Source organism: Syngnathoides biaculeatus, chromosome 10, assembly GCF_019802595.1.
Source record: "Syngnathoides biaculeatus isolate LvHL_M chromosome 10, ASM1980259v1, whole genome shotgun sequence".
Taxonomy (NCBI): Eukaryota; Metazoa; Chordata; class Actinopteri; order Syngnathiformes; family Syngnathidae; genus Syngnathoides; species Syngnathoides biaculeatus.
The window spans coordinates 26,866,506-26,880,319 of record NC_084649.1 but is presented as its reverse complement, the minus strand read 5'-3'; the positions used below and the strand labels follow the sequence as shown (position 1 = coordinate 26,880,319).

At 43.1% G+C, this 13,814-nt stretch overlaps 1 protein-coding gene and 1 non-coding gene across 21 annotated transcripts in view; one reads left to right on the top strand and one right to left on the bottom strand.

The window, feature by feature from the left end:
• The window catches only part of eif4g3a (eukaryotic translation initiation factor 4 gamma, 3a), a 51,043-nt gene extending 39,139 nt beyond the window's left edge, over positions 1–11,904 (bottom strand). For 17 of the 20 annotated variants that reach the window (XM_061833130.1, XM_061833131.1, XM_061833132.1 and 14 more), the window contains exons 1-2: positions 11,608–11,904; positions 7,995–8,045 (exon numbers count right to left, since the gene is read on the bottom strand). In XM_061833130.1, the coding sequence (XP_061689114.1) occupies positions 7,995–8,045; positions 11,608–11,771 (215 nt within the window). In that variant the 5' untranslated portion in view covers positions 11,772–11,904. The remainder of the gene's footprint in view (positions 1–7,994; positions 8,046–11,607) is intronic. The other 3 variants (XM_061833133.1, XM_061833139.1, XM_061833142.1) reach the window with 1 other exon arrangement.
• trnat-ggu (transfer RNA threonine (anticodon GGU)) lies at positions 3,751–3,823 on the top strand. The gene has a single exon. It is a non-coding gene; the product is annotated as a tRNA-Thr (tRNA).
• Positions 11,905–13,814: the final 1,910 nt, after the last annotated feature.

Sequence of the window (13,814 nt, the reverse complement as noted above, 5' to 3'; positions counted from 1 at the left end):
AATCTCTATCATGTAATTTTTGGGTTGCAATCACGTGATAAAAATGCGCCGCCATTTCTACAGACAAGCTCGGCGTTGCAGATGACATCAACATGGCAACGGCCACAGACCCACGTGTAAGCGGCGGATGTTTTCTGCCTACTTTAATTCACTCGATGTCGCCAAAGCTAGATATGTACAGAAAATCAAAGTCTGAAGATATCGATCCGTACACTATCCACGACGACGTACTTTCAGAAGTCGTACATCCGGACATAATAAGCCACCTAGTATTACAGACGTTCTTTTGCACCGTTTCCACAATTTCCACATAACCGTAGACGCAACAAAACTCTGGCACGACGATTTACTCGAGTCGGAACAACGATCACGATGGACAGCTGACTGCTTGCCTGCAGCAATGGCGGTGAAGTACACGGATGAACAAGCGTGATGTCACGTGCAACCGTACTATTTATTCAGGAACTTTGGCCTTCCGTTCTTGGCTGTGGCCAAAATATGTTTGCTGCTTAATCGGCTGCCTTAAAAACTCCCAAAAATAACTGGCCAGTGAAGTTTGGTCCGTGCATTTTATTCTTTGTAATGGAGATGTGATGAAAAGATGATCTTGGGTTTTGCATTCTAGTGAAGTTTTCTTTTCCTAGTTAAATAAAAGATGATGAGCTCTACTTTAGAATGTGTCAAGTACTAAACAGACTGAAATTAAACATTAAGGACGCATCAAAATTGTAGCTTACTCAATGGAAGAGTAAATTTTGTACTGCCTGGTGGCAAACCTTTGAATTTACTGCAAAAAGGTCTGAAGCAGCAACACAATCCTTCAGCAGACCTAAAGGAATCAATAAAAGAAAATGTGTGAAAAAAGATCAGCAAAAGCCATCAGAATTCACCATTTCGCCCTAAGAACGCCTTTACAAAACGTCACATTACTCTGACTTCTAACTGACGACGACGGTTTTCAATAAATGTCAATGTCTCGGTAGCACAACAGCCATAGTCAGTGTCACCGAAGTTCTACCTCAGTGGGCGCAAACGTAGTCCTGATACACATGCAGTAGGCGTTATATGACAAGCTAGAGTTTATGTTTGTTCACACACGGCCCGGTTTGGATCCGCATTATGGTCGTGTAAACAGGTCCCTGTGAAGCACTTTTAATTGGATCTTTCTTTGTAATCAATTTATTTCAGTCATTCTATTCTTCATATAGCGGTGAAGTTTCACCGCGGCCAACAAATGTATTAATTTTGTTTTTGTACACCGATCTGGTCGACCTAATCGATAAGTAGCATTTTATACTGATCGCCAGTATTGTCATAATTCACTGACGTGACGTACGATGTCGTTGATCGGTTTTGAAAAAGACATTCACTCATGGTGCCATCTTGTTAAGTATATTTGAAGTCAAAAGCTAGTTTAGTTTTAGCCTTGGCGTGTGTCTTTTGATGCAGTACTATAAATATCTGGGCCGATAAAGTTATTTAAAAAAAACATGTCAGGCAAACCATGGGACAGGCAGCACATCTGAGACAAACAACGTGTAATGCGTGGATCAGATTACTGCAATTAAAGTCTTGTATTCCGAAAACGCCCCATCCCGTCGTTTAAGGTCACTGGGCTTTAACTTGCCAACTCATGAATGCGACGGGACATACGACAACATTGCAACGCGTGTATTCTAAGAAAAAAAAAATGAAGAAAAACGTATGGTCACCTATATTCTGTAGATTACGTCGTTTAAGGCTGCGATTAGCTGGTGACCAGTTCAGGGTGTGCCCCGCCTCCTGCCCGATGACAGCTGGGATTGGCTCCAGCATTCCCGCGACCCTCATGAGGATGAGCAGCTCAGAAAATGGATTGATGGATGGAAACGTATATGGAAAACCGGTTGTAGGCATTAAAGTGTTTTCTTGGACCTCCATCTCTAAAACCAGGCTTAGTCGACTGTTCTAAAAATGCTCCAAAATGTTCAAACTGCTGTGCCAACTTTATTGTGCAAGTCTGGAGCACAGTTTCCGAGAACACTGCATAGACCATATTGTTCCCGTTTGGAGCATTTCTGGCACAAAAGCAACAAAAAAAAAAAAACAACTACTATCAATCTGTCAGAATGAATGACTGTACAACATCATCTGCTTCAGATCACCATGCTTGGGAAAACAGAAGACTTGGTCAAGTGGCACCGTGGAGAAAGGACGAGGCTCAAAACAGCACTCACGAAAACTGTTATCATGAGCGCTCATCTCAAAATCAGTGGCATGACTCCTATGCCAGCGCATTAAACACTGAAGAATCCACACGGACATGTTCGTGTCCTATAATCATCATCGTCATTAAAAAAAAAAAAAAAAAAAAACGGAATACCCAATGTGAGGCGGCCGATGCAAACAATGGCAAGTCTGCGTTCTGACATCAGGCAGGACGGCAACGGGCACGCCCTCTCTGGAATAAACTGTCAAGCATGCTGGCTCATAACAGCTCAGCAGTTTATTTATATCTTCCCACAGTGAGAACACGAATATGAGGACATTTTCACAGGGAGGCTAAACACACACACACACACACACACACACACACACACACCTGCCCTTAAGTACAGTGATGTGTCAATGTGCAGCTTGTAGCTACAACATATCTGGAGCTGAATATCATACATGAATTTGACAGCAAGTGTGGCGGGCGACGTGATAAAATGTAGCACAGCTCACAACTGCAACTGCATGCTTCAAGTGACACTTTTTTTTTTTTTTTTTAAATCCCACGGGTGTCTAGTTTGGATACGCATCACCTCATTGTAAGCCAAATCAAATACGTACTGGCTAACATCATTGGATTTTACTGAACGATGACGCATATTACGCGCACACGACACTGCCGGTACATCCATATACACCCAAATTATAGACAAAATATAGGTACATTTAACTCTCCTGTTACCAGAGTTTCTCAATCATTTTGACCTCAGGAAAAACAAAACAATTCAAACACAGTTTAAGTCAATGTTACCACCAGAAGAAATTTCATACGTTTTTTAATCCACCTATCCATCCATTTTCTTAGCCGCTTATCCTCAGGAGGGTCGCAGCGAGTGGCGGGGCCTATCCCAGCTATCGTCGGGCAGGAGGCGGGGGACACCCTGAACTGGTTGCCGGCTAATCGCAGGGCACAAGAGACAGACAACAGTCACACTCACAATCGCACCTTGGGGCAATTTTGAACCTCCAATGAATGCCTGTTTTTGGAATATGAGAGGAAACTGGAGTGCCCGGAGAAAACCCAGGCAGGTACGGGGAGAACATGCAAACACATGCGGGGGCCGGGATTTGAACCCTGGTCCTCAGAACTGTGAGGCCTACGCTTTACAGCTGTTATACCGTTCCACAATCGGTCCTACAAAGCAACAAGAGAGGTTAACAGGCTCAGTAAACATGTTCGACTTTTGCGAAAAATATGGGTATACTGTACAACAGGCACCAAGGCAAGCCTACAGTATATCCTGGCAGGAACAATGAAAGCGAGAAGCTCTATTGACTGATCTCAGTCTCAATGTTTCAGTATGTATCACTTGTCTTAAAAACATCAAATATTTCATTTTCTCTGGAGCAGAAAGAATGGAAGAGGACAATTTCCTAAGGCACTCAGACATCTTATAATATACGCAAAAACTGCATTCAGGTTTTAGATCTTTTAACGTACTCCTGAGAAATAAGTCGCCTACTTTTTTTTTTTTTTGCCATTCAGGATATATTAGAGGCCCCGTAGCTCAGTGGTTAGAGCACTGGTTTGGTAAACCAGGGGTTGTGGGTTCGTATCCCACTGGGGCCTCCACTCCCTGAGAAGGGTTGCGTCAGGAAGGGCATCCGGCGTAAAAATTGTGCCAAACATATATATGCGTTGATCTGAGATGATACGCTGTGGCGACCCCGAAAGGGACAAGCTGAAAGGAAAACAACAACATTCAGGATATATTACAGATTATGAGCAGACAGTGGATATCGCTCATGTCGGATGAAACCCTAACATCTCCAGAACCACCACTTAAAACAAACAAATAATAATAATGTTTGTTAAGCCATTAATATTGCATTAACAAAGAATGAAATGTTAAAAGTAAATCAGACAACATTATATGGGAATTAAGCCTCGTCCAAATGTGAATAAGAATCAGATACACACTGGATATCTGTCAATGTGTAGAGTGAACACACAAATCGGATCTCCCTCGTCGATGTAAGGGAAACGTCATCAATAGACACCGACCGGTGACGTGCACAGTACAGACACCCGCGTCTGTCCAAACGCAAATAATCTCATTAAAATACACAACGCTAATCATCTTCATCTGAAGTATGGACGTGTGATTCTCAAAGTATGGAAGACAGGCTCCCTGTAATTGTGTGACGAAGGAATCACTGCTTGAGTAAAGTTCAATTGCATTTGATCTAAAAATTGTTTTTCAGACGGGCAAGGCCAATTAAACACTAGTTTAATATTTTCACTGTTTAGATATTATCGTGTAATTATATGTCAAATGTATATGGAAATAGATGGTCAAAAATTTCTGTCGCAGGCATTAAATCTGACTCATTGACTTGGACGTGCTTTTTGAAATTAATCTCTCAAGCCATCATTTAAGTGGCATGGGAAAAAAGCCCTCCGTTCTCAGCTGGGACTGCAGCGGAGTGAGGTGAGTTGGAATGAAAAAAAAGGAGAGGGGGGGTGGGGGGGGGGCGCGTCTCAAGCAAGGCTGGCTGACCTGGGCCTTTGTTGGCAGATGGTGGGAAGCGCCACCTTGGCCCCTCGCGCTGAATGCTAAGCAGCGGCGCCATTGTCTGAGCTTGCGCGCATGTGCCCGGCGTTCCTCTGACGACCAGGAACAGGAACAGCAATCGCGCACACACACACGCACACACTTTCAGGCAGCACACCATCCTGTCGTTCCATGAGAGTTAACATCCCAGCGAGTGGGAACTGACGATCCCTCGGGCAGACGCAATGTTCAGTCTATGAGGCGCTTTAGATGAGTTTAGACGAAAGGGGACGTTTGGATGTTGGACTGGTGCAGAAAAGGGCCTTCAGAGACATTTTTATCATCAGATCAAAACTATCCGATAAGAAACGTGCATTTACACGAACACGTTGACAGGAGGAATGTATTCAACAGTGGAAGCCGCATGCAAGCGGATTCACCCATTTTACTATTTTTATTTTCAATTTTTCTTTTTCGGGCAGTTTACCCCTACTTATTCCAAAATTTTGTGTTTGGGTTTTGTAAAATACACAGCATAGAAATGGTACTGTTTTTTTTGGGGTGCTGGAACAGATCGTATACTGCACCAACATAAAGGATTAAAAATAATCGTGAAAATTAAGCTACTGTAACATTATTCACAGTCTAAGCATTTAATTCTGTGTTTTGTTTATCACCCCGCATACTACTAATGATACTCATAGCATGCTTTGAAAACCAGAGTTCTAAATACACCGATCATATCGGCCAGATCGGTACCTTTCACGACTGCACCATGTCAGACGACCGCATTGCCCGAGTTGTGTTTGCATATTTTTTTTTTTAATCCAATACGGCTCACAAGCAGGCAACAAAACGCAATGAAGCCGAGCAAGCTAGTGGTAGCACGAACGGTTGTAACGGCGTCCTGTTGTAGTTTGTGTGCAAAGTCATTAAATTACAATAACTTTGTGAATTTAATTAATGAATGACTTAATTTAATTACAGTAAGTTAGCACCCATTATTTCTGTCATGTGGTGATGTTGGTTTGACCTGACAAGATACATTTGAAGATACTCAGACACATTGCTCCAATTTGTGATCGGGTCGGTGATCTTTTGGGTTGTTTTTTTTTTTTTAAACTCGCTGATCGGCCCCAGAAATCCTCCCCCGTGTGAAGCCTACTTCTAAACTAAAAGTATTTTATGAAAGCGCCATTACCAAACTATATGTTCATAAGTAACAAAACGAGCAGCACGAGCTACCGATTGTGTGACTGCGAGCTCACGTGTAACGGAACAATAGCAAATTAGGAATCTTGCGCTACTAGTTGTGTTGAATTTTGTATCTGTGTTGTGTGTCTCACAAGTCATTCGTCATGAAACAAATGATGAGGAGAGCTGCAACTGCAACGTTGGTACCGAAAGATCTTACTTTGTTAGCTAGAGGAGGAATGCTTTAAAGTAGAAAAGCCTATCAATCAATGACAGGTGAATCAGACCGTCAACAGTCACAGGACACACACAAAGTCAGCTGAGTTAAGCCAAAAGTCACGGTGTAAATCACTGCAGCGGCAATCTCAACTAGCCATACATTTACATTTATTCCACTTACGTTCAACTCGTTATGAACGCCTGAAGTTCTACACCCCAATGATAAACATTTACAGCCACGCAGTGGAAAGTAGGTTAACCAAATTCAACAGTCAGGAGTCAAACAAGGATACTGCACGCTTAGCAGACAACCAACCTCTGCGTTCTGTTAAATGTAACCTTCAAAGCACTAAAAGCCAGGACCTGCTTACAAACAAGCACTCATCATTAAGACATCCAAGTGTAAGCCAAACGTTTTGGATGGTTTCAAAATGATCCGTGCTTACACAGATCTGCAATATGCATGCCAAGCCACTAGTTGGCGATGCCACAAGAAACTGGAGGATTTTGCTCCAGCTTGGTCTTTCCAACGTTTCTTTTCAGGATATTCTGTGTTTGTGTCAACAGCAAAGACTTATTTTGCTCGTGTCTTGCACTTCAGGTATCAAACAATTTTAGAATAGAGTGCCGTTAATTTCCGGCCTATCAGCCGCGACTTTTTTCACACGCTTTCTACCCTGCGGCTTATGCGGTGATGCAGCTAATTTGTGCATTTTTTTCTAACGACCGCAAGGGGGCACTCGAGCGGAAAAGGTAAGACTGAGACCAGTGGAATCAATGTGGTGAGGAAGTGACTTTTACCGGTATGTTTTTTTTTTTTTAACCGGCTCTTCTAGAGCTGCGCTAGCGTTAGCATTGTGCTAGCGTGTTGCTGTGTCTCAGTGATTTTTACTGGTCTGTTTTTTTTTTAACCGGCCCTGTTAGCACCGCGCTAGCGTTGGTGTCTTGCTGCTGTGTCTCAGTGATTTTCACCAGTATGTTTTTTTTTTTTTTTTAACCGGCCCTGTTAGCACCGCGCTAGCGTCTTGCTGCTGTGTCTCGGTGATTTTTACCGGTATGTTTTTTTTTTTTTTTTTTTTAACTGGCCCCGTTAGTGTCTAGCTGCTGTGTCTCTGTGATTTTTACTGGTATATATATATATATATATATTTTTTTTTTTCCTCTTAACCGGGCCTGTTAGTGTTGCTATTGTGTAGTTGCCATGGCTGTTTTTTTTTTTTTTTTTAAACCGGTATCTTTTTTTTAAACAGCCCTGTTCGTGCTACCGTGTTGTTGCTATGTTAAGCTAAGCTAAGGTATTAAAACTTTGAAAACTCTGTGTACCATCTCTATGAGCAAATATCTCGTGTTTGTTTCAATGTGGGCACTTGCAGCTTTTACGCAGGTGCGGCCTATGTATGTAAATTGTATTTCCTTTACAGATGTACTGGGTGGGCTTTATAAGCGGGTGCGCTCTGTAAGCCGGAAATTACGGTATATCTAATACTTATCCCGTTGATTAACTTATTGTGAGGTGCATGTATTTTTTTTTTTGTTCATCCTTACCTTTTATAGTACTATATCTGTGACTGAGTGTGAATGTTTTTAAAGACGGGGCTTTCCTCGGTGAGTGACATGGGCGCCAGTAAATGAAAGTGTACAGCTAATTGGCTGGCAACAGGGTCATGCGTGAACGCTGGCCATCATTAGCTCGCGTATGTGCTTATTACATGTTTCTTTTCTAACCATTTGTTTAATAAAATGATTGAAAGCCAACTGGCAGCTTTGTGCCCTTGACAACATTCTAACTAGCGATGGTGGAATACATTGAATTCGCCGACATGAATACATTACCTTGTGCTGGCGATTGTAGATGCACTTTTGTACAGTAGACAGTAGATTGCCCTTTGCGTTCCTTGTTAAGTGTCAACTGATCTCAAACTTTGTTTATTATCTTTTACGAACTGGCTCAGTTCCATTACCCTGACTCATTTCTGTAGAGAGTGGTACATAAATCTCAATTATCATGCATCTGTGTGGAAAAATGATCCCTGCAAAGTTTCGAGACAGAGAACCTGCTGCAGCCTTTTGCGGAAGCGAATTATACAAGGAATCATTGCAGTCTTACTTGTTTCAATTGAAATAGGCATTTTCATTCATTGAAATTTGGATTACATCTGGTTCAGTGACACGCGTAAGCAATCCAAATATATATTAATTTTGTCTCCACTATAAGCCAGCAGTGTTTTAAAACAGTGACTGGATGATGACCAGTCCAGGTCCTGTCTATACCCTGCTTTTCTCGCACAAAGTCAGGTGGGATAGGCTCCATTTCACCCTTGACCCTAATGACGACAGGCACAATAGAAAATGAATGAATGGATGTTTTAAATATTATTCCCACATAAATAAACGGCGTCTCACCGTCTTGAGGCCTGAGACGCGCACACGCCAATTGATCTTTATTCTGTTTGTCGTTTTGGTCTTTCAGGCCTCTGATTGGCCAAAATCCCCTTGAGCGCAAACATTTATTTTGCGTGTTAAACCCTATTCTTTTTTTACTATGAATTTGATAGAAGTTGTTTCCCCTTTTTTGGGAACATCCATGTACAAGTGGACGTGGCCTCAACATGCACGTGCATGTTCTCCACGTATGGAACTACATGTTTGAGGCTTGTCGTGTCAACGCAAAGCCTAAACTACTGAATTTCTAGTAATGGATTCATGTGGTTGTGGTTCACGTGACAATTATGTTTTTGTTTTTTTTCTCAAGTGCCACAATTGAGATAGCCATCATAAAAGCATAAAACGAGGGGAAAGCGGATGTCATGGGATATTTTCAGATGAGAAGGCCTCCTTCAAGTGACAATAACAATCCGATATAGATCGGATACCTGCCAGTGCAGCGCAAGCGTACAGTTCGGGTAAAGAGCTCGTGCACGTGACGTCACCATTTTCACGGCGCCATCTTGTTGGTCAAAAACAGCTGCTCGACATTGTGGGGGACATTGAACCGGAGCAGAATATTCCCAATGCCCGAAACTTGTCGGGCTGTTGGTTGTCACAACAGACGAGACGGATCTTCAAAGAGATCATTCTATGGAATACCAGCTGGAAAGACCAGAAAAGATGGATGGATTTCGGCAATTAAACGTGACGGATGGTGCCCAACCAAATATCAACGACTGCGTAGCGATCGCTTCATTTTAGGTAGGAATTATTATTATCTCAAATTACCAAGAAGCATTTATAATACCAAATTGTCTTGAGAACAATGCGTATAAAAAAAAAAAAAAAAAAAACACTGTCGCAGAGGTTTACAGAGGTTGAGTGTGGCCGCAATCGCTTCCATGTACATTCCAGTGACGAATCCGTCCTCTTTTTTTTTTTTTTTTCAGTCATAGTTCATGAATGTGAGTTTGTGTAAAACCAGGGGTAATTTGTGAAATCTTGGTATTTGTACTGAATACTATCTGAAAAGACCGATGGATTCCAGCGAAGTTTAACGTATCGTCGAACACACTTCGCATTCACAAGCCGTCAAAACCGTCACTACGCGGGATTTATTCTTGATTGAGAACAGATCCGGCAACAAAGTATTCGTATGCGTCCAGACTTTTATATGCTTCAAACTCTTCCTTGTAAATCTCGACGACTTACTCACCAGATCCAATTGTCCAAGACAAGTGGAAGCGAATTAACAGTCAAATTTTTTAATCGGGGAAAACATAGATTTCTGCATTAAATATGGGTCCTCTATGTAGAGTTTATCTCATTTTTCCCCATACCGTTGTTTATTTTCACCTTCTAAATGTCCGACGGTATCGGACAAGACTCTGGCGTTGTGCTACGAGACGTATTTCCATGTCGTCTTTGATCGACTTAGCCCTGAGCAATGCTTAGCTTGACCAGCAATATGGCGACGTAAAGAAAAGTCACGTGATTTTATGATGTAGGTGCACGAGCTCAATACCCCCTCAATGCAAGCTTGACATCACTGAAATGAATCAAGCGTCCTCGATTTATGAGTTATGCTGCTAGTCTGGTTACGCTAACCCGTCTATATAAATTGTAAAGCACTGTAGCGGTGAACCTTGCGAGGATAAGCGGATTGGAAAAAGGATGAATGGAGTCTATCAGTAATGTACACTGAAGCAGTAGTAAAAGCATAATTACAGCAAGTAGTTGGATCAAAAACACTTGTAGACTATAAAACAATCACATGAAAAACAACAAGTAATCGTTTCAATCTGACATTGTTTACTTCTGTGTTTTCCAATGTTAACATTTATAATTATTGACATGCAATTTGTGCGTCTGCCCATGTGGCTTATTTCATGAGGTCAGATGAATCACTTATAAGTGTACATGTAACTAGGCAGCCAAAAGAATCGTCTATTCTGAATACCGTAAGACGCTTGGACTTTCAAATCCAGCCAAAAAACATCTTTGGGCCACTGACTGACTGGGCAGAAATGGGAGAGCGGCCACCGCCTCGCACTGACACCTTGCTGTACTTGTAACAGGAGATGACATAAGTGCAGTGACTTCACTCCACTCGAAAGTAGGCTAGTCTGTCATCGGTGTGAACACCTTCCGACAAACGCAGGTGACGGTAAATAGGCCAGCAGAGGCATTTGGCATCGCACCGTGTTCTGGATGTTAATGCTTTACAGAGGCGTGAGCCATTTCGCAAAACATGTTATCAAGTCCTCTTTCTTGTGGTTTGGTTGGTACTGAAGCCAATGGTTCTCAAATCAATTAACGACTCGTGGCATTGTAGAGGTCAAGCTAGGAGACAAGTTTAGCGATGCTAATATTATGTACTGTATTTCGTAGAAAATTTACCCAATCAGTACCACCTTTGCCTCGAGTCACGAAAAAAAAAAAAAAAAAAAAACCAAACTGCTGGATCCACCCCAAAACCAAAAACTTGACAACTATGGGTTTATCGTCCTGACTACATCTCACAGGCCTGTCAAGAGTGCAAATAAAACCGGGCCTCATTTTGGGGCTACCATGAGCACACTTATGGATGATGTCGTTAGCTGCCAGGCTAATTTCAAGCCGCCGAACGTAAGCGAACAAAGCCGGGCGCCGGTAACTGGTGTCAAGAACCGTGAAAGCCTGGCTTTAACCCACAATGTCAGCCCGCTGTGACACTTTAGTAGACCCCGATATACAAACCATTTATGCGAGTTTTAGTTCGACTTTGGGTGTGGCGTTGTGAAGGGTGCCCAAACTCCCCCCTCAAAAAACAAACAATCCCGGCGGGTAGCGTTCGAAAACCGGCTAGCGTTAGCGCACTTAGCATCCGAGCTAATTGTCCACCTCCCTTCCCACAACCACATCCAGCCTCTCCACTATCACTAATAAAAAGTCCAACTCCTGGGCCAAAAATCAAACGGGAAGAAATGGGTGTTGATAAATCACATATACGTGTTACCGTGCGGGTCAAAAAGGATACTGAGGTGGCGGTACGGCTCCGGGCTGGGGGACTGCTGGGGCTCCCGGCGGCAGCGACACGGAGGTCAGGGTAGCCCGCAGTTGGCTCGACGGAGACGGGCCGCTTCCAGGTCCGCTTGCGGCGACGGTGGCGGGCTTCGGGACTACTTTCGGTGGTAAACTCATCGTCAGGAAAACAAAACCAAAAAAAAAAGAACAAACCAAAACCAAAAAAAAAAGAAACCTAACACGTTAGAAAGAAATTAGCGCAAAAAAAAAAAAAAAAAAAAAAAAAGAATTGGAGAAACGACAGTCGTTTTAGCTCGCACACATGGAGGCAAAGCAGGCCCCGAGCCCCCCTCCCCAAGAGAAGCGGGACGACTAAGCTAAAATAGCGACACGGGTCCTTCTTTTTTTTGTCATGGAACGTCGCGACGCGGATCAGCGATGCTGTTCATCGGGACGGCGGGGAGAGCTTCAGCCTCCCGAGCCCGTCCGGAGCCTCTGCGGATCCCCGGCCCCCCCACCGGTTTCGCTTCTTTTCCACAAGAAGTGAGGGGGGGGGGGGGGAATGGAAAAAGATGAGCCGCGAGGTCTTTAACCTCCCGCACGGGAAGGGGATTTTAGCAGCGCTGCTCGTCAGGTGTGTTTTCTCTCATTTTTTGCCCTCACATACGTGAGAGTGTCGGCCAACATGGCGCAGCTGCCTGCCGCTTCTCCAGCAGTCCGGGTAGGACAGATGATTCGGCAATTCTCGGCCAATTACGGAAACACTCGGCTAATCGACCGAGAGCGTGCAAAACCTTGGACACGCCTCACGATGTGACCAACGCGCCGCAAATGTACAATAAAAACACACAACGTTGTACAATTTTAACCAGTTATACAGATAATTCCCGCGGCATATTTTCAATTTCTAACCACAGTACTGTATTTACAGTAATTGAAGGTCCTGCTCAACGGCTCCTTTCAGGACTTGTGCGCGCGCAGCGCCACCTATCGTCTTTAGTCGTCCTTGGCATCTTCTCGACCGGTCAGTTTTGGAACAGGTGAATGACAAAATATTGTATCCAGACCGGTACAGTACATTACAATACTGTCAAGTCAAAGCTAAGTTTAGTTCGGTTCGGTACTTCAAGTCAAAAACGTGAAACTCATACTATGAGTACATATTCATACAATACTCAAACTCATAATGCTCAAACAGAGTGAAATAATACACGATTCATTTTGAAAATAGAGTTGAAGCCAGAAGTTTAAATGCATTGTGCAAAAACACACATTTCAGTTTTTATCTCACCGTCTGAACTCAAATCTCTGCTGTTTTGGGTCAGTCAGGATCACCAAAATTATTTCATTTTGTTAAATGCCAGATTAATGAGAGAGAGAATTTCTTTGAGGATGTTAATATTATTTTCAAAAACTCTACGTACATTTCCTTATTATTCCTTTGAAGTGCAGGACTTGGGTGAAACGCTTTGGGTCACCTTCCGCAAGCTTCTGACAGTACTCTGCTGGAATCCTGGCCCAGTCCTCCTGACAGAACTGCTGGGACTGAGTTTTTCCAGATCTTGTCACAAATTTTCAAATGGTAGTCACATCAGAGCTTTGTGATGGCCCTCAAGCCACTTTGGAACCATTTTGGCAGAATCCTCCGGGTCACCGTCCATTCGGAAAAACCCGTTTACGCCCAGGTTTTTGATTCCTGGCTGATGTCGTGGCCAGGTAATGTTCTTTCTTCAGGATGCCGTCGATGTTATGAAGAGGTCCAAAAAACAGCCCCACAACATGATGCTGCTTCACAGTTGTAGCGGCGTTCTCAAGTCTATAAACCTCCCACTTTTTCCTCGCAGATGTAACATTGGTCATGATGGCCAAACGGTTCCATTTTAGATTCATAAGTCCACGGGACATGTCTCCAGAATCTTGGTGTCTTTTTGCAAACTGTCATGTCTGTTATTTATTTTATATATATATATATATATATATATATTTTTTTTTTTTTTAGGAGAAATTGTTTCGTTCTCGGTGAGTGGCCTTTCAGTCCAGCCCTGTGCAGGACTTGTTTCACGGTAGTTAATGACACTTTCTTACCAGCTTCATTCAGCATTTTCTCATCATCTTTAACTTTGGTTCTGGGGTTGATTTGCAGGTTCCGGACCAAAACACTTGCATCTCCGGGACACAGGGCCCGTCTCCTTCCTGAGCGGTGTGATGGCTGGACATTCC